At 41.4% G+C, this 27,857-nt stretch overlaps 1 protein-coding gene across 2 annotated transcripts; it reads right to left on the reverse strand.

Annotated features, from left to right (window-relative positions):
* Positions 1 to 3,235: 3,235 nt before the first annotated feature.
* thbs2a (thrombospondin 2a) lies at positions 3,236 to 24,632 on the reverse strand. 2 transcript variants are annotated; one of them, XM_051959775.1, is made up of 22 exons: positions 21,096 to 24,632; positions 20,631 to 20,702; positions 19,856 to 20,409; positions 19,313 to 19,397; positions 16,734 to 16,933; positions 15,302 to 15,442; positions 15,123 to 15,216; positions 14,593 to 14,763; positions 13,617 to 13,793; positions 13,118 to 13,291; positions 12,235 to 12,362; positions 11,971 to 12,123; positions 10,637 to 10,855; positions 10,429 to 10,536; positions 9,477 to 9,636; positions 9,268 to 9,386; positions 8,949 to 9,183; positions 7,128 to 7,355; positions 6,736 to 7,007; positions 6,560 to 6,657; positions 6,227 to 6,366; positions 3,236 to 4,737 (listed from the first exon to the last, which is right to left on the reverse strand). In XM_051959775.1, exons 2-22 carry the CDS (start codon positions 20,695 to 20,697, stop codon positions 4,730 to 4,732), a joined length of 3,531 nt encoding a protein of 1,176 aa, XP_051815735.1. In that variant the 5' UTR covers positions 20,698 to 20,702; positions 21,096 to 24,632; the 3' UTR covers positions 3,236 to 4,729. The 2 variants fall into 2 exon arrangements, with proteins under 2 accessions (XP_051815735.1, XP_051815734.1); XM_051959774.1 differs by having other exon boundaries at positions 20,631 to 24,632.
* Positions 24,633 to 27,857: the final 3,225 nt, after the last annotated feature.

Genomic DNA, 27,857 nt, shown 5'->3' on the forward strand with positions numbered 1-27,857 from the left:
ATATCAAAGACCTGGGTTCACGCAGACAGCTTGGAGCCCCGATGCTGCAGGACTTCAACTCGCAGCTCAACACTTCTGGCACCTCTGTTTTCTGGGAGCAATGAGTGTGTGCTCCCAAGGCTGGCAGAGAGAAGGACCATGGATATTTTCCCAATGACTAGAGGAAGTCGTGCCCTGAAATAAATGGCTTACTTTATTTCAAGTGACAGACCCACTTCTTTCCGAGCACACTTACCCTTGGCAGCCCCTTAGTCACTTTGTTCAGCAAACAACATAGGTTTACTCTTTAAAAGGAGCCAGTAGGGAAACTGAATGCTGATTTCACTTGGACTGTGGGAGGAAAATGCATGGTTCCCAGGAGTCGAAGCTACTATTGCTCTTTGATCAAAAATATGTTTCCTTTGGTGCACTGGACAGAGTGGCTGGAATTTAAGCACAAGCTGAGGTTTGATTTTCTGATATGAAAGTGGCACTCCACTGATTTGACACATCATGTTACTGAGACTGAGAGAACACAAGTATAATGTACAGAGAACTTTCTAACATCTAAAATCAAACGAAGTTTAAGAAAAAAAGTCACTTTTGAAAGTGTGAGAATTTACACAGCAAGGAGGGTCGAGTATCAACTGGAATTATGGGAAGTTAAGGACCTAGTGGTTTAATAGCTGAACATTTTAGAAAACGGTGATTATTTTTCTGCCTGCAAAGAATTAGATGAAAACTGAGATGACCCCATGTTTGTGTGATAAATAATAAGCTAAGGCCAACAGCCAGTCAGCCTAACTTGGCACAAATACTGGAAATGTAGAAACAACAGACTTAAATCTGTCCTAAAGTATCAAAATCTGTCAATCAGTTCCTTTAAATTTGCTAGTTAACATATTTTATTCCATTTGTTGGATCCTACAAAACCAGAATGCAAGAATAATCATTCCTGATGAGGTTTTAGGTGCTGGTAGTTGGATTTTGTTACCTTTAGACAGAGTGAGACACATAGTTTCCACTCTTTATGCTAATCTAGACTAAGAAGTGGCTGAAGCTTCACGTTTAACATGCATGACTGTGGTATTAAATCTTTTCATCAAACTTGTGGCAAGAAAGTTTTAACTTATTCATCAAACTAACAGCACATTTGTAGAAAAGAAATCAGTACTGTCATATAAGAAAATAAGGCCGATCAACCCACTGATGTGTGTGGAAAACAGATGAACTTATCTCAGCTAGAACCTGGTTTCTTCATTTTTGGATTTGATTAAATGCAGTTCTACTGATATATTTGGCAGTGACTTTAAATGATAAGCTCTCTTTTCTTAGAAAATATTTGACTCTGACATGTTTGTGTTCGGCTCTCTTAAATTACTTCCAAGTCTATCTTTCCCAGTCTTTCAGTCTCACTTGAATTTTTCATTTTCATTCTGACGCAACAGCAGACGATTCGAAAAACTGGCTGGAGCAGAAAGACTGAGAGGGAAGTGGAGTTCGTATGCAGCAGAGAAAGTCAGTGTGAAGACAGTAGTCTGTATTTACAGCAGCTCTGCATTAGACAGGCTGGCATCTCACACCAAAGTGACTGAAGGGGAACATCACTCATAGTAGCTCTTCCCCATTCACTTTCAGATTTCTGTGTCTCTCTCTGTACTGTCAGAAATGACAATCTGGTGACGAGCAACTTGTCTGCACCCTCAAGATAAATACACATCCACACCACAAGATCAGATCTTTAGCTCCTGCAGCAATGATGAGATCTTGGTGTGGATCCAGAATGCTCAACCCATGTCACCTTACTCCTAAAAATCACTGATGAAAGTGACCTTTCCCTGGTGTGCTTTCAGGAAATGGCAGCCAGTTCGCTTGAGGCTATTCATCCTTTAAAAAATGCCTGCTGGTTGCTAAATACTTGCCTCAGCAGAAAATGCTGGTTTACTGTGTCACACATTGACATCCTCTGGCAAAACTTTATGAACCACCCTGGAACGTGCTCTGGGCTTGAAACCAGCCGCCACTGCCAGACCCATATAGCAAGTCTTTTGGTGTGTGCCACGTGGACTATTCCAAGAACCTCAACCCAAATATCTCTGACACAGAGCTACGAGAGCAAGGCTTTCACTTACCCATTTTCCCTAATAGCGCATTTTTTTCCTGGCCTCACTACCATTTCCTTAACCCCTTCACTGCCTGGTTTCTGCACTGTGAGGCAGAAGGTTTGGTGAAAGAACACACACGAAACCTTTTCATCTTTCTGACTCGCGAGATTCTGCAAACTCATTTGTGCGTTATGACACGGCCTCTGTGAAAACTATGACAACTTTCTATCTTATTTTTACTAGAAAGGGTATTTTGGACTTGCAGAGGTGGGAGTCGAGACTCTTTTGAGACTTTTACAGGAAATTGCATATTAACGTTGCAGATAGATTCCATCCCAGATCTGGATCAGACAAACCCGGTATGCATGATAACCTCTGAATTACATTTCTAGTGCGTCATCACTTTCCTTGCGAAACTATGCAGTCTGAGCTCACATTAGATAGCCGGCCTGTGGGGTTTTTTTTCAGTTCTGAGATCTTTCTCACCACTGAATGACTTTTGATTTTAAATGAGTGTAACAGTCATGGCAGTGAGACTGTCAGCGAGTGCAGCAGAGCTATGATGGTTCAGATTATGATTCAGACTTTAAGTGATCAAGCTGGTGACACGCTATATTTTCATTGTCAACAAGTGCTATGAAAAGACCAAAACCGAGCATGAGTTAATGCTACTAACAAGGATCATGTGTGTTTCCAAAGCTTGATATATTTGTCTGCAGCCGTATTTGTCTTTACCACAGTCTAAAAAACGATTAATGGCTTACAAATCAGCCACACATTTGCATGGGGAGACGTGCTTCTTCATTAACAAGAATGCCAAAAATATTGTGCTGCTGCCGTCAGCAGTCTGCTCCTCGTGTCATGGCTGTGTTTGGTAATATATACATAACGAATAAAGGTGACATTTACTGGAAAATGCAGTTCCCAGCTGTTAATAGAAAGGTAAAAGAACAAAAATGGAACTACATGTTTGTGAGAGCTGTAATAAGAATGACGGTGTTTGGGGCCACAAGCAAAGCAAAGTCAGAAAGCACAACAGCAACCATATATAAGAACACTGGCCTCTTTTAAAATGCATTCAGCTGATATCTTATACTGTAATGTAGGTTTAAGGGCTTCATGTTAATACTGGCAGTAATTGTAAGGGGATGTTCGTTGTACAAGGGGTTTATTTATGAAACAGAACAATCTTACACTGATGCTTGTAGAAAATGTATATCTAACAACACAAGTATACAAAAAAACCACATTTACATTTTGTGCATTGCAAACTCTCAACAGAATGAACAAGATGGAAACCAAACATGGAAGAACACGAATGCTATACAGACGAATGACAACGAAGTCAGTCACACAGTCACACTTTGCTTTTAGACACCTTCATATGGATCCTTTTCAACCAGCACTATAAAGTTTCACAACATCCATAAGTGATACTAAAATGTGAATGAAAAAAAAAAGTAAAAAGGCTTTTGGGCTGACCGTTGAACCTCAGACTCTCAGGTGTTGCAGCACTCGGTGCTTGGTCAATAACATTCAGTTTGCCGAGAATCAAGTACTTAACTGCAATTCCATTTATTTTAATGCCTTTTAAACTCATGTTACTACCTTAATTGACTTTATTTTTTGTATGTTTACGAATTACAAGTAAAAGAAAGGAGAAAATGGAGCCCAATTTGCATCCAATTTGACTATTTACAAGCTCCAATGAACACAGAAAAAAAAAATTACCAAAGCGATACATCACTTCGAGGACAATGAGGCCGTGTCTGGACAGTGAAGTAAATAAACCTCCAGAATGAACTTTTTCTGGCAGCTACTAACACCTACATACATCTGCGAACATCTGCCGTGTTCATGTATACGATTATTTAAAAGCAGCTGGTGTTTACCTTTATGCTTCAGTTTATCTGAAAGGTCTGGAAAAACGAACTAGTTAAATGAGTGCCCGACAACACGACGAACCTTGCAATACTATGATGTGTTATCTCGACGTTTGTGATATTCAATTATACGTTTTGTCAGTGTAAACAAATAAATAAATTATTTACAAACTAGCAAAAAATGCAAACAAACGAAAACAAGCAGAGCATAAATAATTTACAAAAGGAATTATAGTACAGACTTAGTATAAACATCTTTGGCACTTACTGAAATGGCTTATTTCAATTGTTCACTCAAGTTCTCCATAAAGAAAAAAAAACATGAAGAGAAATAGTAATGGATGATTATGCTTTGGTTACAGTTTATGCTTGTCAGACTCTGTATGATCAGTTGTTCAGAAAACAGAAGGTTAAAGACGGAGAACAACCGAGTTGCTGTAGGAAATCACATACAGCGTGTAAGTGGTTGTACAATAAATCTGAGAATGTAAAATAGGCACGCTAGTTATAATTAGATATTCTGCAGAGGCTTTTTAAAAAATGTCTCCTCTCTCTCAGTTTCTCTTTCTCAGTTTGGGAGATGTATAAAAGTCATCAGGAAAACTCAAATCTGCCACGGTTTCTCCTCCAGTGGATGGATTAAGGCAAAACATGGAAGTATGCAAAGTCTCATTTACATTGAAACGGATTCAGCGATGACGTGATGTTTATTTGGAGAGATTCTTGTCTTTTGCCCTCTGATGTTTTTCTGCCCGACTTGATTCAGTTATCTGCGGAAAGATTGAGAAAATAGCTTCCATTACCGCCACATTTATAATCAAAACTAGGACACTCGATGAGATTCACGGTCGAAAGTGCCAGAGTGCAGCAACAACATGTGCATTGTGTGCATCAAAAAGCGTGTCTTCGGTAATGTGGCTGTGATTGTGAAAAGCCTGCAGGCTCTCTTTCCACTGTTTAGCACTCAGCAGAAGATCTGAAGTCCTTGGACCAACACACAAGGCCTTTCACAATGCATCTGGGGCATTGTACATGGGCAAGCTGACAAGCAGAAACATAGCAGGACAAAATCTTTGCCTTGCTTCAGCCAAAACACAACGCACAACCTCTCTTCATCATTACCTTGTGAACACTGTTGGAAACTCCGGCTTATCTGAAGTTTAAAAAAAAGATGTTGAAGGTTTAATGAAAATGCTTTCTCCTCCATCCTTTAGTCTTTGTTTTGTACATGTATTGACATATGTGGACCACCTTGCATCCATATATGTTGCACATGGACAGTGCAACCACATGCACATATGTACTGCAGGGATTCCTTAAACATATATACGTATTTTTAGACTGTGTATAAAAGATGAACGTAGCAACTGTGGTCTCAACCATTGGTTGGTGGACTACCTTTTTTGAAGTTAGTAGACATAGCTATCTTGATCTTTAGAAAGGTGGATCTTACTAAAAACTAAAGGACACTATGCCCATACAGTAGTGACTTCTCAATCACAAGGTAGCCATGCCCGAATGCATGTCCTGCTTTGTTGGTTATTTTATCCTAAATGGGACCAAAGTTCACAATATGAGCACCATGCTGTGTTGAATGAGATTTAAAAGTAGCAACTGAGACCATTAGGAATATTATTACTGAGGTAAAAAACAAGAGAGAAGTAGGGTCATTTTCTCATAGACTTCTATGCAATTGTACTTCTTTTACAACCAGATGAGTCGCCCCCTGCTGGACACCATAAAGAATGCAAGTTTTAGTCACTAGGCTTCACTTTTTAGACCAGAAGGCTTTATCTATCTTTTATAAACAGCCACTGACATTTATGTGTAATTACTGATGTGGATTTATGCACTACAAATTACCACACTGAATTTATTTTTGAGTATGTAGGACAATATTTATTTTGTATTTCAAAATGTCTGTCTGCTTGATTTAGCATCCTAGTTCTACAAAAAGTTTATTTTATTCTAATTCAGCTTAGCCTTATTCATTAGCCAAATCTAAGTCTTCCCTCAAATGAAAGAATTTTAAAGTATGATCCCATCACTGATATTAATTATGAAGAACTTCTTCCAAAGCAAAGTCAATGCTGCTCTCAACACTGTCCAAACATGTTGACAATCTGCTATTGTTGGTCTACTAAGGTTGTGTGCATGTTACACTTCACATGCTCACACATAAACACACGTGTGTGTGTTTTCTGTAACCAAACAGTAACATTTGCGATTCTATCTTTAAAGCGAAGTGTTTGTACTAACCTCTGCACTCATACTTGAGGTCGGAGAAGAACACCAACTCTTGCGAGAAGACAAACAAGCCTAACCTTCCCCCGGCAAAAGTCTTGTCATAAACTGGTCCTGAATCAGCCATGATCTGTTTACCTTCATAGACCACAACCCTGCAAAATACAAGACAGACATAAACTTTTCAATGTGTTAAGATTATTATGTTTGCTGATGTACAATGCATTCTGTCACTATATTCACTCATATGAATAAAAGCATATATCTCGATCTCAAATATCGCTGTGCAATTGTCGCCCCTAAAAAACAGAAATAAATGCCTTTCTTCTAGTCAACTTGATGTCTTACCTTATAAAACCAGTCTTGGGTCTATGGATGAGATGCCACCTGTAAGCTGTGTAATCCTTCCATCCAATGTTTTTGGGGTCATGCCAGAGAGTACGCACCTACATGATAAAGTTAACAACAATTAATATTAATACTACCTGTAAAAGAGACCACGCAGCGTTTAAACTATGACTCACCTGTCCTGGGGTGTTGCCTGTGTGCCACAAAGCATTCCTGAGGTTTTCTCCTGTGCCGGTGGTTGAGTTGACGACTTTGAGCGAAACGCCAGAGATGCCGAAGGCCTTGGAGGGCTTGTCCTCCCAGTAAGTCTGTGTGATCTGCTTCCACATCACGACATAAAAGCGCCCACTCGACTGGTAGCCGAACACAAAGCCTGCATAGTCGTCATCTCTGTCTGTGTTCACGTACATCGTTCCACTGAAGTCCACAGAATTGAACTCATCAAAACCTGTCACAGTGAGAAAAAAAAACAGCACGAGACATGAGGCTCTGTGCAGTCAGACGGAGTTTCAGAACTTTCAAATGAACATGAAATGGCCCTTAAAGAAGACAGTAGATATACACTCACCGACTGCAATGCCTGGGTCAGAGTTGGCTGTCTGAACCAGCTCTTTGCCCTGGTGTCTGACCACCCAGTTGGGATCAATCTGAGTGGTTCCCTTTGGATCCAAGTGGACCATCTGAAACTTCCTGAAGTCTGTCACACTGATGGCATTGTTCTCCGGACACACATCAAGAATATCTGGGATGTTGTCATTGTCAAAGTCATCTTTGCAGGCATCTCCTCTTCCATCACCTGTTTAAATACAAAAAAAAAGTTGGCTTAACCTCTTGAACCCCAAGGAGTTTCTGGGCTGACTCATTTTTCACTGCGATATAAAGTGCAGCTCTATGGAAACAAATTGCTGGATGTAGAGGGAAAATACAGCTGGCAGTTCAGCCTAGTTTAGCTAAAATGTCCCAGAATTTTTGTCACGACTCGAGAGCATGGCTGAGTAACTAATGACTTCATAGTTGCAGTGAGGAGTGCAGCATTTTTAGTTTGTTTTTACATGATCTAGTATTTATTTTTTTAGCTAATTTTAAAATAAGACAGGTAGAATAAAGTCATTTTGATGAAATACTGATGAAAATCCGATAATTCTCTCTGTTTTTATGATTTCTGACTGATAAATGCTGTAATTTTGCAGATTTAAAAAAAAAAGATTTCCACCTCTCTGCCAGTTTTGGGGTTTAAAGGGTTAAATTAGAAATGTATGACATGAACTACATTTTCTTTCCTATTTTTCCATGGACCGGAAAATATAATCTTTTCTATGGCAGCTAATGTGAGTGTCATGATACTTCCACTGCAGTGATTGTTGAGGAGCTATTCCAAGTTAATATTAAAAATAAATGGAAAATATAGCAGTTCCTTACAGGAAACTGGCTTTTATGTCTCTTTTATGCCAAGTCCTCTAAAGCATATAGCCATCTTTTCATGCTGGGACAACTTCCACTGATACTTGTATCTGAAGCTTGAAGTCTGCTCGAGCCAAACTGCAGGCCGGGAACTGACGATGGAAACGATGCCAGTGGCTAATGAGGGCCACTGCATGGGAGTAGCTGGCTGTCTTCTGTCCCCATCTTTGTTATTGCACAAGGAGCTCAAACGATTCTATCAAATAAACACTATCTAACAAGCTGTAGAGAGTGTGAAGGTGTCAGCGACCAGCACCTTACTCCTTTGCGATCTTTTTCCAGTTACAGACAGCTGTACAAACTCCAGGTAACCCTGTTTAAATTGGGCACTGTGGATTAATCACGAGTAAAAGCCTAAAGGAAATAAAAACTTCACAGCCTGGCGGGTGTCCTCCTGGGCGCCTCACTGAAGTCATGTAGAATGACATCAACCGTGCCAACCCAGTCGTTGACTCTTTCCACAGCCACCATATTTCACACCTGCTGCAGTGAAACTAATTGCTAACTCTGAAAGCATGTGGGAGAAGGCGGCATGGTGAAGCCAGATTGGAACATCACTTGGTAATGAGTGCAAAGACTGAGTGCTTGGAGTCTGTGGGAGAGAGACAATTTAAGCAAGCAGACAGAAAATACTGGCCAAGCTATAAATCTAGCTATAGATGATCAGTTCCCAGACTGACAAAGTACAGCTGCAGTCTCAATAAATCTCCCACATCAGGCCAACTATTTAATCCAATGTGTGTGTTAACTGAGTGTGCAGGCATACAAAATGATACTACTGCAACTTGGTAAATTAGGTATTGAGATTTTTTTGGCCACCCTACACTTATGCAACTCTTAACACTAATAATATACAGTTATGTGTGTATTACCACAGCATAAAGTGTGTTTACCTCTGGACATTTATGAATGAATGTTAAACTCTCACCATCAGAGTCTAGCTGGTCTGCATTGGGTGTTAGTCTGCAGTTGTCCTTGTCGTCAGGTATGCCGTCATTATCGTCATCGTAGTCACATGCGTCTCCTTTGCCGTCCTTGTCATGGTCAGCCTGGTTGGCGTTGGCCACATAGGGACAGTTGTCTAGATTGTTCTGATGACCATCCTCATCGATGTCCTGGTTATTGTCACACTGATCTCCAACGAGGTCATTGTCCACATCCGTCTGATGGACAAATACAAATGTTACAGTATCGAACTTTATGAATTGACAGTACTGGAATGTGTCACTTGGAGTGTAGTATTCTACCTGGTCAGGGTTGTGCAGCAATGGACAGTTATCACACTGGTCTCCAACTCCATCCATGTCAGTGTCCTTCTGGTCAGTGTTGTACACATAGGGGCAGTTGTCACTCTCATTTAGAATTTCTGAGGAAAATGAAAGTAGAATTTAAGGTTTGCATGTAATAATTAGCTGACATACATTGACTGATTACAGAAGAAGCTTGGCTATTTTACCATCTCCATCAATGTCTACAGCACAGGCATCCCCTTCTCCGTTGTGATCAGTGTCTATCTGAGCAGGGTTGTGCTCATAAGGACAGTTGTCACAGCGGTCGCCGACTTCATCTTTGTCAAAGTCAAACTGGCGAGGATTGTAAAGGAGGGGACAGTTGTCCTGTGACAGAAAGTATATGTTTGTTAAGAAACTGTTTTTATTGTGCAGTTCAGTGAAAAACAATCAACCAACAACTCCAACAGACATAAAAAAACGAGATCTCAAGCAGTGCCATATAATAGACTTTTGGGTTTCTTCAAATTGCAGCTTAAGTACTACAGTAGGTACAGTGCTGGAAATTGCAATAAAAGCAGCCCATTATCTGGCAAATTACACATTTATGAGGTATTTGTAAGTTTATCCCTTAGAAAATCCCAGTCAGACTATAAAACCCCCGAGTCTGAACATGCCAGTGTTTTAATTTGCAGAGTTTAATGGGATACCTCAGCTGTCTTATCTGAAGAGCAACCAGACATTGAAGCTCTGACTCATATTGAGCTTCAGCTTATTTGGCACTGAAGTGGAAACGCTAAACAAGAAATGAAGGGTACTTTCCCATGACAATTATAACACACTTATGTCACATTATATGAAACAACTTTCAGACTTTCTATTTTTTTATAATAATGGACAAAAAACATCTGTTATTCTTCAGTTTTGTCAACTTATCCAATTTAAAGATGACCCTTAACTACAATTAAACTAAACTTTTCCTCTAGTTTGTGTCATTTTGCTTAACGGAACTAAAAAGTTGTGCCCTAATCCAAGAGCAGCACTGGTGTTTTATGTTTTCTGCTGTAAAATATGAACTTGCAAGGCAGTTCCAACGGGTAACATTGTTTTTTGCGACGCAATGTGTTCATTTTTTATGGATGCCACTGATTAGTTAGTGCAAATTAAAAATGATCTTACCCTTTCATCCAGAATTCCATCGTTATCATCATCCTTGTCACAAGCATCTCCTTGACCGTCTTTGTCAAAGTCTTCTTGTCCAGAGTTGGGAAGGCTTGGGCAGTTATCCTGAAATATTAGCAGGATGTTCATGAGTTTTACTTTTTAGTGTGGAAGATACACTGCAAGATAGACTACAACAAATGTGTGGGAAGTTCAGCAGGAATACCTTCTTGCACTGATAAGTGGCGTTGGCACCACACACAAGGTTCTGATTGGGCCAGCCATCCAAGTCTGAGTCTTCGCCACAAATGAAGCCATCTCCAGCGTAGCCAGTTCGGCACTCACATTTGTACATTGGGTCACTGAAATGGCTGATGTAGATGCAGTTGGCATATTTGTGACAGCTGTGGGTCTTGTCCTTGCATGGGTTCTCTGGTTCGCACACCTAAAGAAACAAAGAGGGCAGGGGGAGCTGTATTTTGAGATCCGCTACTACATCCAGCAACTGCCACAATGGGTTTGACCTACTTGAAAAAGATGAAAGATGGCCCTCCTCACAATGTTTTTAGAGCTTTTGATAGCATGTTCAAGTATCACTACTCCTAGCAGCTCTCTTTTTGGAAGGCCCCTTCAAGCTGAGGGCTACTTCAAATCAAAGTGAAGGTTTAAGGGAGACATTTTGGACAAAGCCAAAGTGTGGGGCGCTTCTGGGCACGCTTGACTTCATGAGATCCCACTAAATGCATCATACATCCCACTATGACCCACTGTTGCCCCTTTATTGCTGCACGAGGCATTCACAGCTGCCACTCATTACTGAAGGATGAACCTAACTCCAGCTTGGATGCCACTCCATGTGCTCACAGAGCCAAAAGTGATGGCAAGAGCAGGCCTTTGATCAAAACTGTGAAATGGAGCCTCTCAATGCCAGCAATGAGACAATTCCCTTTTTCCCAAATCAATTTGTAAAAGTGGGGCATCGCATCACACAGACAGGCAGCTGCGGAGGCCAAAGAGTAGCAAAATGCTACACGAGGGATGTTATGCAAGTGATGGTCAAGTTTGTCCATTTTCCAGGGATTAGACAAGAGAGAAGAGAACAGTTGTGCTCCAATCAAGTAGCACTCATGACAAGGGTGTGGAAGGAGAAATAAACAGGGAAAAAAACAGATCTATTCAACATCTACAGTCATAATACAGTATAAAGAACTGTCTGATCTTACAGTGAAAATAGCAGAGATGTACAACATATGTTTGGTGTTAAAAGTGACCACATTCTCCTCCCACTCCTGCTGCTTGCTGATATTGGGTCAAGGTCAGTTACATTCATATATGGTGCCCCCTGGCTTCCCTTCCAACAATGTGCAAACACTCTCACTTCAACGATGAGGCGTATAAATCACTTCATCTGCTGCTTCAATCATTCATGAATTTGGATCTGACATACAAACGCAGCTGCCTTTGCAAACCCATCTGGAGCTAAAGGTCCACATCCTTTATTTCTTCAAGGCAACCACTGTTTGAATGGCATCCTACCAGGAGAGAGTAACATCAACTTACTTGTTTTTTCATCTTGGCATCCTCCACCCCCATACCGTACGGGTGGGTGCCCTTATAACGCTTTGGACAAGGCAGGCAGTGGAAACCTGGATCGGTGTTGATGCAGCGCTGCTGTCCACTCACTTTGTAGCAAACATCAGGCACCATGTCACACTAGAGGAGGAAAAGAAAAACAAATCGGCAAAATTTAAAACAAATAACGACAAGAATGGAGTGTCAAATACAAGTAAGGGCTTTGCATGTCAGAAAAACAGCAAGTTTTACCTCATTAATGTCTTCACAATGGGTACCATTTCCACGAAAACCAGCAGGACATGGGCCGCACTCCCAGGATCCATCTGGAGAGCTGCTGCAATCCACTCCCCCAAAGCAGGGGTTGGACAAACAGCCATCTGTGAGGCATTTAGACATCAAGAATGGATACAAACAAAGGCATCTGATGTAAACACTGACATATCTGTATAGTGTCTCCAAATGATGTAATTTTAATGATTTTTTTTCTGTCTCAACTTAATGCTTTATGATCAAGCCCCACCAGCTCTGCATTTGACTTCACAAAGACTATAAAGAGTAGATTCACCAAAATCACACAAAACCTTTCTTTCCCCTCCATGAAGTCATGCAAAAAGCTTTGTTTTTATTTGCCTAGTTTTTGGAGTTTTGCCTCCATTTCGATACAGTTGAGGTAAATAGCATGGTACTGGTTATTGTTTGGGGTACAACATCTCATTCCAGAAACGAGATCTGTTACTAATGAGGAGTGAATGAGAAAATATGTTCTTTTCAGTAACACGTGAGCTAAGTCTTTATAGTCTGCATTTGTTCAAAAATATGCAGTAAACTTAGAGTAACAAGAGGCTTGTTAGCTGAACCACATAGGGGCTGCAATGCTTTGAGCTTAGCGCATTCTTACAATGATAATATGATCATAATAGTCACGTTCAACATCCAACTTTTTAGCGTGTAGCACCAATAGCTGGGGTTAATGAGGGTGTAATTAGTCCTACAGGTTAATGAGTTAGGCTGAAGGGCACAAAAGCAAACCCTACAGTGGCACTACAGCAAAAGATCACCATGAATGTCAGTTGTTTCCTGAGTCTGTCACTTTCATAGCTAAAAACATAAAGCAACATCGACCGATACTCACCAATAGGACACTCAATTGTGTTACAGCTGTCTCTGTCGATGGCTTCCCCGATGCACTTCTTGCCGCCGTGCTGAGGCTGAGGGCTGTTGCACTCACGAGTACGAGTTTTGCTTCCACCTCGACATGTTGCTGAGCAGGTTGCCCACGGAGACCACGGCCCCCAGCCCCCATCGACTAAAAACATACAGAAATACATGCGCAGTTATTAATCTTTGACATCAACTCTTTGCTTCTAAAGACACATTAAAAAGCACAAAATCTGAAGTAAAAACAGCCTCAGAGTCAGGAGCCTGGAACTTAATACTTGAAGAGAAAACATACTGAGATGATTTGGGTCAACATTTCCTGAAAGACTGACAGGAGGCCAGTCCAAAACACATGGAGAATGTTGCCTTAAGGGAGCCGTGAGACATGAGGAAGTCTGGCATTTGGACAGAGGCTCTAGCTGCCGTGAAGGGGATGCTGCTTCTGAGTGTTTCTCACGTGCTGAAACACTCACTGGGACACGGCTGGGCAGTGCAGCGCTGAGTCTCTCGCCCGCTTCCCTCGCAGTCTTTGCCTCCCAGTTGTGGCACGGGAGCGTTGCAGTGCCGTATCCTGGTGATCTGTCCTTCTCCGCAGGTCACCGAGCACGACGACCACGGCGACCACAAGCTCCACCCTCCGTCCTGGCGAACTGGGTATCAAACATCAAACATATCAGGCAGAGATCACCCAAACACACATGTCACGTATTATCCTCCACATTTCCATTCAGCCAAATAGTTACAGACGTGTATAATTTGCAAGGGTAAAAAGAAAGCGGTCACCACATTTTCTACAAGTAAACACTATGTGATGTTGGCGACGACGGCTCACTTTCAAAGATGTCCTAAGATGCTTGTGCCAGTATTTATGTCACTGTGGGTAAACTATCTCCCAGTGGTTAGACTGATTCAGTCACTCACACAGATGCAGTGTAACGTTAGCTGCAAGCAATAACACATGCTAATCCCAAAACCTATCAAATACCCAATCCTTCAGTTTCGGCATCCAGCACAAATCAAACGAAATCCCCACACCTCATATATAGCACATCCAATTCAAATTCATTAATATTTTATATTTTTGCATGGAAGGCATTAGTGAGTCACTGCACTGTGGAACACCCTCTCGGCCAGTGATTTATTTGGAATTAGCTCTGACTGGGCACACCCTGCAACCCGACCATGCGATCCAGCTCTTCACTCAAATTCAGCCACACTCGGATGGATCCAGATTTATGAACTCGGTCTTTTGCACTTTTGGAGGATCTCATCTCATTTTTAACTCAGCGCTGAGTTTTTCCACAGTTCCATCATGGTCCTTCCTCCCACTTGTCATACCGCTGCTCGTTTCAGGCTACTCGAAAACTCACACTTTGATGAAGATACAATCGCAGGCAGTTGCTACCAGGAGATCAAGTATGAGATAAGTTATTCGACAAATATTCTTACCCCGCCTGTCACATTTGCCCAGGCTGCACTTGCGAGTCTGGATTGAAGGTCCGGTGCAGGGGTTGCTGGTCGCATCACATGACCGACCCCTCTGTTGGGTTCCTATTCCACAGGTGACTGTGCACTCCGTCCACTCTGACCAAGGCGACCAGCCGTCCTCAACCGCTATAGCTGTAGGAAACAAATGCAACATTTTGTTCCAAGAGACACTCCCACATCTACTCATTCAGTGGAACAGTAAAAGTACTGTAAAAAAGATCACAACTGCAGTTATTCCGCTTTATGTCCGCCTTTTTATCGCATGACGTCATCTGAAGAACCCACAGTAGCCGTGAGTGTCTACCAATAAATATGCGGTTTGCTCCCAAAGACAAACTGGCTGCAACAGTCCTGTGGTATTAAAGTTTAATATGCACGGAATATTGTTTTTTATGGCATATTGCACCATTAATTTAAAACAGCATGCATGCATAAAATTGTGTGCGTGTTTGTAATTGTGTTTATGTGCCGAGGAGGCTCGGACTACTTACGCAGACACACAGGGCAACACTCGCCGTCGAGAAACGAGGGACTGGCACAAGCCACTGGGGGGCATGTAATCTGGTGACAGACAATCTTGGACTCCTGCCATCAGGTAATATTCGAGATATATCAGGGTCATTGATATCCACAGTAAATCTGCAAATACTCCCACATGACTTTGCATTACCTGACAGGTACATTTAGTGCAGCTGTCTACAACCCAGTCTTCCTTATCATCAAACAGGCGTCCATCCTGCCAGCACATGTTTTTCTCTTTAGAGTCCTTCATCCTCCCAAGGGCCTCCTTCATGACTGTGTTCTCCTCTGTCTGAACATACAACAACAGACAGATTTGCAGTCAGAGAGGAGATCAGTCAGAAATGATTAGGACGTTCTCAGGATAAAGGTATACCGCCACTAGCAGGGAGAAATGCACAACTGCTGACAAGCTGATTCTTTTAAGAGAGAATATGTGAGGTTACTTTTCACCAGATGGAAAGAGGAAGAGTCAGTTCTGCTTTTGTAGAGCAGGGGTCCTGTGGAGTTGTTTTAACTTTAAAAATATCCATACAAAATATTACTTTTGTTTAACATCAGTCAACTTCAAGGACAAACAATACATGTCTCCAACTCAGTGATGCCCCAAGCTGCAGACCTTAGTATTTTTGAGATGATCCTTCTTTCTAATCACCTCATGAGGGAGCAAAGCCTCAGAGAAAAATAAGAAAGGAAGCGACTTAATTTTACAAACAAGAATTCTTTGCTTCTCATTACACTCAATTTTACATCTCTTCTGCTTCTCGGAAATCAGCCCACTGAAAAGTGCTGCTTGGTTACGCACATTACAACCTTCAGCCCAATTGGAGACCTGGGGATCTCTGGCTGGACTCAACACTTGGGAACTGTCAGTCGATAAACTGCTGCCAAAGATTTGTGTGTGTGTGTGTGTGTGTGTGTGTGTGTGTGTGTGTGTGCGTGCGCGCACACACGTCCTCCTGTTGGAAGAGGGAGACAGCAGTGTGCAGCACTAGAATCTAAGACACCACTCGGTCTGGAAGAGCCTCAGGGACCCTTCTCATACCAGCCGCTTTTTTTTCCCCAGGTTCACATGCCCAGACTCTCTCATTGCTGGGAGGCTCCCAGAGGAAACACATGGGCTGTTTAAACAAAGCCAGACATTAAACTGGACCCTATCACTGCCAGGGGAACACTTCCTATATCCACATGTAACATGTCATAAAATCTGTCTGACTCACGCTGCCACAGATAGCAGGAGTCAACTGGGTTCAGCCATCACAGGCGACTCTATAAACAGTCCTGCGGCTACTTACTGTTTGCTTTCAAACCAATGTAGGTTACCTAGTAACCTAATTCAAACCTCTTACCTTCTGGCTGCCGCTCTGAGGACCTTACCATTTATTTTCCTAAAATACCAATTTTCTCCAAAATGTTCTTTGCTCACACAAAGACAGTTAGTTTTACATTCATCACTAAAACTGGCCAGTTAAAGTGCAGCAAAGCAGACGGTAGCTTCTCTAAGGCAAACACAAGTCAGGATTATATTGATTTACACGCAGTAAGAGCGATTCAGTCAAGTTTCCACATTTGTCACTACTTACCACTTTTTGCAAGCCATCAATAAGGTTGCTGACGACAACGCGAAGGCCCTTGAGCTCCTGGAACATTGTGCTAAGTTCCTCGCAGGAACGTTCACACATTTCTGCTCCCAAGTCATCTGTCTTCTGACCTATAATGTTTGTAGTGATGGAAGGACTGACATCCACAATCTCTGTGCTCTCACTCACAATATTGGCATCGTCTGAAAAGCAAAAAAGAGATGGTTGGATTAAGGAAGGCAAGGAAATGAATGAGTGACACAGACTGGTGACGGGAAACAAATTTGAGAGATAGGATGGTTGAAACCAAAGACCAGAGGAAAAGATTTCTGTTTTCCTATAGTTGGCTGTTAGACCACAACAGTGTAGTAATTGCTACGTCTGTTACGTTTGCAAAACCACACGCCCAGGCAGCGGCGTTTGGTTTGAAAAATGTATTTGTTTGAAATGGTGACGGTAAAGCTTTCTGCCAGAGATGACAGCAGGGTTAACTGTTGGAGGACAGGATGCCATTGCAGAACAGAAGTCTGGGTGTTCCTCATGTGATGAAAAAAAACACACTGTTAACCATAAATCTTTCTGACCTTATAAATAAGTTGAGACTTCCAATATGAACTTAACAGACCGGTAGGCCACATGAAAGGATCACCAAGAAGCCAGTCAAACTCAAAGGTTTGATTGGACTCAAAAGGTATTTTTTTTCTGGATACTAACATAAGAGAAGTCAAAGTGTGTGAAAATCCCTGAATCATAGCATCTATCATTCACTCCTAACACTGAGGGTTTTATACTAGAAAGGCTGCCTTCAGTTCACATTGAGAAAGGGAGCATAAGCTTCAAATACAGGGTGATTTGAAGGGCATAATTAGGCTAAATGTTAAGTTTTCCTTGCACAATCAACAAATCTGGAGGAGGAAGTCTGCCAGCTTTGTACAACACTGACAGACAAACACCCACAACTCACAGAGCAACACAGCAGCTTTTATGAGGTGGAGTCTGCATAAAACCCTTGAAAATAATGATTACTCACAGTCCTTCAATTTACCCCTCAATTTATTCCCCTAATTTGTATCTCTATGAACTACTGCACTTTGGTTGTATTGTGGCAAACCTTATGAATGTGTGATGCCCAAAGCAAACATACAAGACACATATCAAAGCTCCATGGAATGGCTGTCACTCAGCCAAAGCACAGCGCATATCTGCAACTGGTTTGGATTTCGTTATGTAAATTGGTTAAGATTAATAGCAGATCAGGGACTCTAAATCAAAAAGGCATCCAAATTACCCGGTGATGTCCCACTGTAGCCAACCCTGTGTTTTCTTTACTCTTCAGTCTGTTGGATTCATTCAAATCTCAGGAGGGTTTCACACCATGTGCGCATGTGAATGCGTGCTAGCTCGCCTGTGAAAGTATTTACACATTCTTCTCCCCCTGATAGACATTCCCCACTTTGAAAACGTAGATCGAGTGAAGACTTTAAAAGCGAGCGAAAGCTTGGACAATTTTAATTGCTCATTAATGTCCAATATGACAGTTTGTATGAGCGTGGGTTGTGTGGGTTTATGATTGACTTTTAGCATTGAAGTTTCCTCCAGCGTAGAACCTGAGGGGTAACGCGCCGACAGGCCAAAGACTCCTGGGCCTTGATGACATTCGTAAAACAAATAAACTCATTCAGCTGGAATTCCACACTACTTGTGGCTGCAGAAATGCAAAAACCGCATATGGATTTGCTTTGTCACAGCAAACCAAAGACGCAGCTTTCCAGATCTGGTGATTCTTTAGGTTTGCTGCAGATGATGAGTATGTATATATTTGCTCACATATCTGTGTCTTTTGAGTTGCAGACTCTTGGTTTGAGCCCCGCTGAAGGCCACAAGGTCCTATTCCTCGTGCGAGCAAAGCCTCAGCTGAGAAAAGCAACCCAATCAGCCAATTCATGACTTCACTCTGTGTGTGTGTGTGTGTGTGTGTGTGTGTGTGTGTGTGTGTGTGTGTGTGTGTGTGTGTGTGTGTGTGTGTGTGTGTGTGTGTGTGCAGCTGGAAGTGGAAGCTCCCCACTCGGCAGTATAGCACTCACTTCAACTTTTCTATTTTCTTTCCCAGGGTATTATCCCAAGTCCACTGCCAATGGAAATAAATGTAAGCATCTGCATCTCCTTTTGTTCACTGTGCTCACCGCTCGACCTCGAGCCTCTGCACTGACACTGCTTAAACATGAAGTAATGGTTCGTGATGTTGCCACATCAACTCTGCAAATGTTCTGACCCATTAAAGAAAAGAGTTAATTCAAACAAAGGGAGTCAACACAATATGTTAAACTGCGGTAAATACTTAACAAAACACAGACACTGTGTCAGAGGATTGCATGTGAAAGAGTTTCCATATCACATCTGCAAGGTATCAGGCTTGAAACAGTTTGCAAATGTAATTATTTTGACTCATCATTTAGGTAATGAAAATCACACAAAACAAATACGGCTCCCACTCATCCAGCACAGCAGGAACCTTATGGTGAGGTCTGGTTTAAACTGCCTAATGATTATTCAACATAATTAAAAACTAAGTCCATCCTTACCTTGTTTCGTGACCTCACAGTCTCTGCTCAGGAGGACATCATCCACTGAGGTGTCAAAGATGAAACGCACATTCTGAAGAAGGCCCTGTTTGGTAAGAGAAGATGTGCTTCAATCACTGCACTCATGATAGATTTAGGTTACTTTCATGTATTTCAGAAGCAACATATGCCCATTTTCTCTGTCCCTCTTTGAGCATGACTTGGAATTTCCACAAAACACATTTAGACTCCAGCATGGAAGTCTACTCTTGACCCAGTCACACACTTCCACCCTTATTTTTACACACAAGGGGAAATTTAGAGTCTAAATTTGGAGTCCTTTCCACACAGACAGACTAGGGCAACACTGAGACACACTGCCAATTTTTGAAGAGGTTTCTACTTTTGGAAACTGTTGTTTAAATGGACCTTTCATTATAAGCTTAGTGAGAACCACAGTTTTGTTTCTAGAACCCTATGGGAGGTGGTGAATACTGCAGTTGTAGTTCCTAGATCTTGGGGAAATCCTTGTCTAGCTACTAAAAAAAGCTGTTTGTGTCTTACCCTGAAATGGTTCTCACGGATGGATCCCTTTGCCACATACATGCGGCCTCCTTCAGCCTGCAGGTGCTCGTAGAACGGCTCATCCAGGATGATGCTGTCGATCAGGCTGCAGCCCACAAACAGGTTTGCATTCTCCCCGTGAATATGAAGCGTGATATTCTTCCACTGCGAGTCAGACAGGTCCACATCCTCGAATGAAATCACGTTCTGCGAGCCATCCACCCAGTATACCAGATCCAGAGTGTTGGCACGTCCGTTGGACACAATCTCAAACTGCCGCTGGCCATCAGAACCCTCCAGAGCAATCAGGGTGCCCCGAGAGGCACGGTCCTGACGTATGCTGGCTACAAACACAAAGCCTTCGTTGTTTTGGAACTGGCGTAGGATTTGTTTCAGTATGGGGGGGCTCACTGGGGGCAGGTGGTCGAAGCGGATGAAGCGGTAGGCAGGGGCATCTGAGTTTTGGCCCCGGAACTGTTTGGCCCCCAGAGTTTTACGCGTGATTTGGCTGATTTCAAACAAATCAAATGATGTCTCATCCTCCTGCTCACCATCTACAAGTCGGACAAGAGGAAATGCAAACGGACAGTTACTGTACTTCAGGGGAAATAAGGAGCCAAATAAATGGCAACATGCGGACTGCAGTGTCACATTAAGAAAAACATCATCGGAGGGGATGATTGCACAGTAAGTTATCATCTAGAACTGAGCTAATCAAGATAACCACATTAATAAATATTATTTATTATTAGGCTGTGATACATTTTCCACTTACCTTGAGGTAATGCTTGAAGGAAATTAAGTGATAATAGCAACAAGAAGAGACTTCTTCTGAGTATCATGTCTCCTTCAAGAAACAAAGAGATGATTTTTTTATTAGTTTTTATGATTCTTTGGACTTTTTCCAACATCCTAGAATAATCTGTTTACACCTAATTTTGCACTATCTAGTAATACGACAAAAGAGTAAAAGAAACTAAACGAAGCCAGATAATAATCCTACAATGTGAGATGAAAGAATTCCAAGACTTTCAATAAACTATCTGCAGCATAAAACAACATTTAAACTTTCAAGAAAAATGACTTGTTACGGAATAAAGTAGCATTTCAGGTGCATCTTTTTGTCTTTCCATGCAACAGGTAAAGAATTACAGTGCATCGCTGTGAAATGCGTCTGTCACTGTCTCTCCACACAGGAACAATAAAAAGGCTACTGTGCCGTCAAAGTAGCCAGACTTACCTGACGATTTCAGCTTTTATCTTAATATTCTGTCAGATATCCAGCGACAAGAAAATTAAAAAGTCGCGTCAAAATCGCTAATTGGGAACTTATTTGATGATTTGAGGTGAGATTTATATGAATAAGAAGCGGTATTTCCCGTTAAAGCCCGTGCGTAAAATGCGTAAAGTCCACTTTGGTTCGCTACATCCACAGTCTGGAGGACCTGAGGCACAACAGTGACTGAGGCGCCCACCTCCCTCCTCCTTATATAGAGGCTCGCAGAGAGGCTGTCAATCAAAGTCTGTCGGGTCTGAGCAGTTTGTGGTGGGTTGTTAAGAGACAGAGTTACATAATTACCTTCCGATGGCGTAATTTTCTTACCCGTGCTCACACGCGGAGGCTGGGATGGAAGGGGATTGGTGAGACCTCCCCTCCCCCCCTCTGCGATGCCCACCGTCCCCTCCCTATCAAACCCACCTTCCCCGCTGTGTCTGGGGCTAATTCACTTTCACTGGGGAGGAGATGGAGGGATGTGGTGCTGTTTTCACTCCGCAGGGGCAAAGTTACCGCGATTAAGAAACCAAAACCAAAGTAAATAGCTACAGAAACAGTGGGTGCACTTCAAATATGAATTGTTATTCCAATTAATAACAGCAGAATGGGGATAAATGCTGCTATTTGTGGTTTTTAAAAATTCTTTGCCAGCTCTTTCAGCAAAACAGTAGTGGAATTTCCTGAATTTAAAAAATCCTGGTGATGCCTTACCTTAACACAAGTTGATATAAAAGTACGATGCTGTATTTTGACTAAAAGTGTCATAAATTAACAAAATATCAAGTGAGAATCCCAACTATGTCTCCACTGCGAGACAGAAAAATAGAACACGAAAATGACCTCCAATACAACAGATACTTTGGATGCTTCCCCTTTGCTGGCAAGCGGTGTCTTGCGTCTGGAGACTGTCAGCCTTTTGCCAAGGCTTCCCTCTGCGGTGTCAGTGTCTCATTCTTGGAGCCCTGAAGAGGGATCCTAGCACTAAATGTGGGTAAGCCTTTGCGTACCGATAGGATACATCTCAAGGATGGTTTGCGTCAATTGGAAATGTGCATTCCATTTGGAGGGGAAAAAAGAAAAGGGGGGTGAAGAACAGAGTTTCTTACCAAATGGGGCGACTTGCTTTGGACTCACTAACCTGACAGAAATTAGAAACAGTAGTGAACAGTTAGTCAGACATACAAGGATTTAATGATGCTCAGTGATGATAAAAGGCTTCTGCAGTGACCAGAGTACACCAGATTAAATCAGTTTAGCCTGGAAAAAGCTGAAAAACTCCACAGACTTGCTCTCATTAAAAAATGGTAGCAACTCAGTTATAATTTCTCACGATGGGTTTTAATCATTTTGAATGTGTTCTTTTTAGGTAATTAATCACCAACGTTATAATGTCCATGATGGAAAAAAAGACTTCAGTAACCGCTTTAGTAATAGTGTGGAATCTGTATCGTCCAGTTGGATAGAGGCTGCTTAACCCTCTGAACCTTTAGCAGGTTCTGGGTGTTTATTTGCTCCTGTCATATTTTTACACACTGTAGGCTCATTTTTCACTGCAATATGAAGTCCTGTACCTCTATGGAAAAAGCACAACTGTAACTAAAACTAAAGAGAGTCGAAAATGAACTGAACTAAACTGAAAATGAAGGTTAAATGTCTGATTATTTGTTTAACACAAAAACAGACTCAACATGTACGTTTTTCAACCCAACTTTGCACATCAGCTCTATAAAGATACTTTAGCATGCAGAATGTAACAACTTGCTGACAAATCGCTCCTCTTGTATCGATCACATTTGTTTTACTTTAATCTAGTCTCTCTTGTCTCTCATTGTCACTGCTGGTCAAAGCTGAGTCACTCGTGACTTGTGCAAACTTTTTTGTGCTTTACAGGGTCTGGTGTAAAATATTTAAAACACACATGTAGAATCAATAATTTTTGATGTAATATTTCACCTTTTATGCTTACTTTTGAGTATTTTTATGACAGAACTGTGCATCTTATATGATTAATTCCTGGAAAGTTTCACAGTTTCTTGCTCTGTTTATTGGTAGAAAAAAAAAACAGGAAATGTGCCTTTGAAACCTGCTGGGGTGAGGTTTAAAGTTTTGGAGGGTTAATAAAAACTACTTGACAACATATAATACTGAAACTTTTATACAATAACTGTTACTGTAAGAATATTTTTACTGTGATCACAGTGTTTCCTCTTATACTTTTTATTTCTAAAACTAGCTCTAATAAGAAGTCATCTGTAGCATCCTCGGAATACATAGATACTGCAGAGAAAACACAGACAGTGGAATGATAAAAAGTAGCAACAAATCGTTGTTTATACTAAGTGTACCATAAAAAGAGAATCAAGAACACACTGCTGCGAAAGTCTTGCTCCAAATACACAATTTGCACAGTTCCAGTTCCTGTCATTTATGAATTGTTTGAAAATGTTCTCATTTGGGTCACATTCTGATCCAATACTAACTTATTACGCAGCAGAGATCCACATATAAACGTGGACTCTTCTATTAATGCTACAAACAGCAGAGATCTGGAAGAGCAATAAAATAAAGGTGATGGATGTCAGTTAGGTTGATAAACAACAATAGTTTCCAGTTCTCCTCTCCAAACTGTGACTTCACCATGGAGGTTTATGTGTTTTTAAGAAAAGGAGGAGAAAAAAAAAGAAAAAAGAAAAAGCAGGTTCAGTGTGACTCAGGACCACAATCCAAAAAGGAAATCTGGCAACTAAAATGTTTAAAGCACTGCGAGCTGGAGAGAGTGACACACGTAACATGCAAATCACACAACCTCCGTAAAATACAATAGTTTTGGGAGTGATGAAAATAAAAGGTTAGGTAGTAATGGCCTTTTTAGTTAAGATTTACTTCAAATATCCCCTTTAAGTTAATCATGCCAAAAGTTGAGTAATGCCAATGAAACAAATTTGGCCAGAATGGCTGGCATTGTAAAATATGCTTGCACAATCTCCCAAATGGAATGACGACTCTGTTTGCATGACAATTGCACACGAATGTACAGTATGTATTGAAATATCTGGAGAGAAGGGACATTTTTTTTAGCTGTTACTGTCATCATTAGGCATTTACTGTTCTCTTCACTTACCACAATAGTTAGTGGTGTGTTTGCTTGTGGTTATGGCGACGGCATCAAATGGATCTTTATTGCTCCAAAGCCGTTGTGGTTGTTCCCCTTCCCCATTTCAAATATTTCAGCATTATCATTAGTAGCATCTCAAATCAATGCTGACACTCATATAGCATCTTATATGCAAAATCTGAGTACGTGGCACATGCACGCTAACCCACAAATGATTTGCAAGTATCGTTCAATCATAAACATGTGCAGAACTAACATTATAATCTGGCATTTGTACTTGTTGACACACTTGTCCCAGCAGTGTTTGATGCTTGCTAAACATACCTGAATTCAGTGGGGAGGGGATCTACTTTTTTCTGTAGACAGCTGTTCGATGATGCTGCCTAAAAGAACATAAAAAAGCGAAGATGTGCTCCTCAAGAGGTCTTAAAATAGCAATTACCACAGTCAAAATATTATATTGCTTCCTTTGCCAAACCCAAGTCAGTCACATTTCACTGTCACTGACTTCATTTGTTTTTGTCTCTTGCCTCAATTTAAACACTTGGTCGCTGTAGCTTATTTTCTCTGTGCAAACTTTAGACAGACTGTATCTTCCTACTTGATCTGGTGACAAAGTTTATGCTTTATAGCTGATGTATGGAGCCACATCACAGCAACCACCAATCAAAAACCTTGGGCTGCACAAGGCTGAAAACTGAGAAAAGTCTTGTGCAGAAATAGATCTTTGCTAGCAAAACAAGCTATAGCGGTTGCTCTCTGGTCGTTAGTTAACCCTTTGAAACCTCATTTCTGTGCATCAGAGCTACATATTTAGAAAAATCCCGTGAAAATAGTCCCTTCCTACCTGAAAATTGGCTAGATGTAACTCTCCACTGCTGTTTCCACTGGAATGTGAAGACCTATTAAGCCACCTTGTTTTTTTTTGTTTCGCTCCAAACTCACTGCAGCTCCAGCACACCAGCTCACCTACAACGCTGTCAAACTACTTTACATTACACAATGGCAAGTTGTAACACTGTAGTAATTCAGTCATACACGATCAAACCTTAAACTGATTGTGACGAAGACTAATGACACAGAAAGCTCCACCCATAAGTTGACAGGATTGGTTCCTTTGGTTTGTGACATATGAAACCCTAGAAGTCTGAATCTGTGTTTTTGTGACGGTCATTAGTATGCTGTAGTTTCACGACAGAACTGCTCAGTCCTTGATTAATGGATGATTTTTTTCCTAGAATAGAAAAAACGCCATATGGATATAGCAACAATGTAAAAACACACAAAAAGTCAGTTTTATATATTTCTAGACAAAAAACTGAATTTACTGGCTTGTGTGATGCCTTTTCAAACACTTGATTCTTACTTGTTGTTGCATTACATATAAAACAAAAAGCACTCAGAGAGCGCAGTACTCTCCCAAGACTGCCCAGTCGTATCATTTCCAACGGCTGAAATCTTTAAAGAATTTTAGGCAGAAATCACGGCATCGTAGAATGTGGGCATTTAATATAGATGTACCCACAAACAAAATGACCTTGCACTGACCACAAGCGTGTGTTATACATGCGTACGTTATGTAGGGATACTGAATCGCATGACCTAAATATGTAGCGGGCAGTGGGAATTGATGGGACTTGGAAACACCCCTATAATTTAATCAGTTGTTCCTTGTATGATTTCCAACAGGTAATTCCACAAAGGTTGATTTGCAGTAGGATCGCAATCATGTGATCGTCAGCAGGCAGCTGATGTAGTGTTCTCTTGTACGTAGTCATAGTTACAGTGACGCCGTGCTGCTCTCTGGGAATGATACAGAAATCTTTAACAAATCCGTGGATCCAGACTATAAGCCACATCACTGCCAAAATCTAATCAGTTGGTCCTTGTGCCGTTCCTGACCTTCCCTGAAAATTTTATCCAAATCTGTTAGTCCGTTTTTGAGTAATGTTGCTAACAGACAGACAAGCAAGCAGACAGACAAATGTACGCTGATCGTCAAATAACTTGGCAGCTCCTTGGCGGAGTAATGACACTATGACAACATTCATCTCACTCAACCTCCTAATATATCCCCAAAAAGTTCTGCCTAAAAATCTAGAAGTCCCGATCTGATTTCCAACAGGGTATACAAAGCATTTCCTCTCATGCTGAGATGGACTGTTACAGGTAGTGATTTACACCATTTGACTCACTTGACAGGGTGCTCTTTTTAATGAACAGAGCCCCATGAATTGTTCTCATAGGTTTTGTGAGGCAATTGAGAAGTCAACGGGGGAGCAAGGAAACTGTGGAAAACATTCAAGCCGATCTGTACACACCATTAATCATTAAATTGCAACACTGCAAGACTTCTAGTTGGACTTTTGGCCTTGAAGGAAATTCTAACTGTGCACTTGACAAGCTAACGATGTCCACTAGTCCTCCTGTACTTTCAACAAACTGAGAAATTAGAAAAAGGGCTTTTGCTTTCATCAAGGATTTTATAGTGATCTGCTGGATGATCAGCATCAGCAAAGCATGCGGTATAATAATAAATGAAGAGGCTACAGAGAACTGTTTCTAGGACACCACATGTTTGCTTTCAAAGCAGCTAATTCCAGTTTTCAGATAAAAATGGTTCACATACCTTGGCTTAGCCCAGGCATTACATCAAAGTGAAATAGCCAATGTTTGACTTGTTCTCCTCTCAAAGATTTATATGTGACCTCTGTGGGTGGGATCTGTTGATACACGATTTGTAAATTCAACACAACAGAATATTTCCTGGGTGATTTTATGCCTGGGATCATAACAGAATTAGGGCAAGTTTTCAAGTTGTTGTTGCAAAGAGTAGAAAATCAGATAATTCTTCTCAAAATGTACGCCTGCCAGCTCCTTTGTTTGTGCGCTCAGCCAATAACCTCAGCGGAAGGATGAACAGAGGGAATCTTGTTTACTTCCTTTGCTGCCTGCAGGACAGTCGGGGGATGGCAGGCGGTGAGGACCCCGTTAATTGCCTGCTGGCTGCACATGTTTGCTGAGGGTCAAACACTGCCAGCTTTTATGCAGCGTTGCCTGTCATCGTGATGTAATCAGGCCTCATTCGAGTCAGTGGGCTAAGACGCATTCCCAGATGTGTATTTGAACACGCTGGACCCGAACGCAAGTCACATGTCCCTAAATTGCGAGTCAGGAATAACAAGGTTGGGGTCGAGCTCTGAAGTTCAAACAAATATGAGATACAGTATAAAATGGAAGGAAGTGCGAGTAATAGCAGTGTTTCCCTACATTTACTCATACTTACCTTCATTTGGGTTAATGGGCTGGTGATTACATAACAACAATCCCCATTATGCTTCCAACCTCTTTTCTCACAATTGCATTTTCATTTCTGAGATGCAATCATTTGCTAATGACTTCCAGATTCCCATTTTCCTCTTGGTGCTGCGCAGAGCTATGGCAGACCAGTAAGATATATTGAGCAAATTTATAAGTGCTTAAGAACTGGGTTCATTTTACCGAAAACGTGTGCAAGTATGACTAAGAAATCTAGAGGGAACAACAACGCAAGAGCCCAGAATTGAAAGATTGATGTGTATGGACAGTAAACACAAGCACCATAAAGAGTG

Source organism: Acanthochromis polyacanthus, chromosome 15 (assembly GCF_021347895.1).
Source record: "Acanthochromis polyacanthus isolate Apoly-LR-REF ecotype Palm Island chromosome 15, KAUST_Apoly_ChrSc, whole genome shotgun sequence".
Classification (NCBI taxonomy): Eukaryota; Metazoa; Chordata; class Actinopteri; family Pomacentridae; genus Acanthochromis; species Acanthochromis polyacanthus.

Excerpts from the sequence above, each read along its gene's own strand:
- thbs2a (XM_051959774.1), bottom strand. The coding sequence starts at position 20,766 with ATGTTGGAAAAAGTCCAAAGAATCATAAAAACTAATAAAAAAATCATC. Across the intron at positions 15,443-16,733 it reads TTGATGGCTTGCAAAAAGTG|ACAGAGGAGAACACAGTCAT; the intron begins GTAAGTAGTGAC and ends TTGTATGTTCAG. Across the intron at positions 12,363-13,117 it reads CACAATTGAGTGTCCTATTG|ATGGCTGTTTGTCCAACCCC; the intron begins GTGAGTATCGGT and ends AATGCCTCACAG.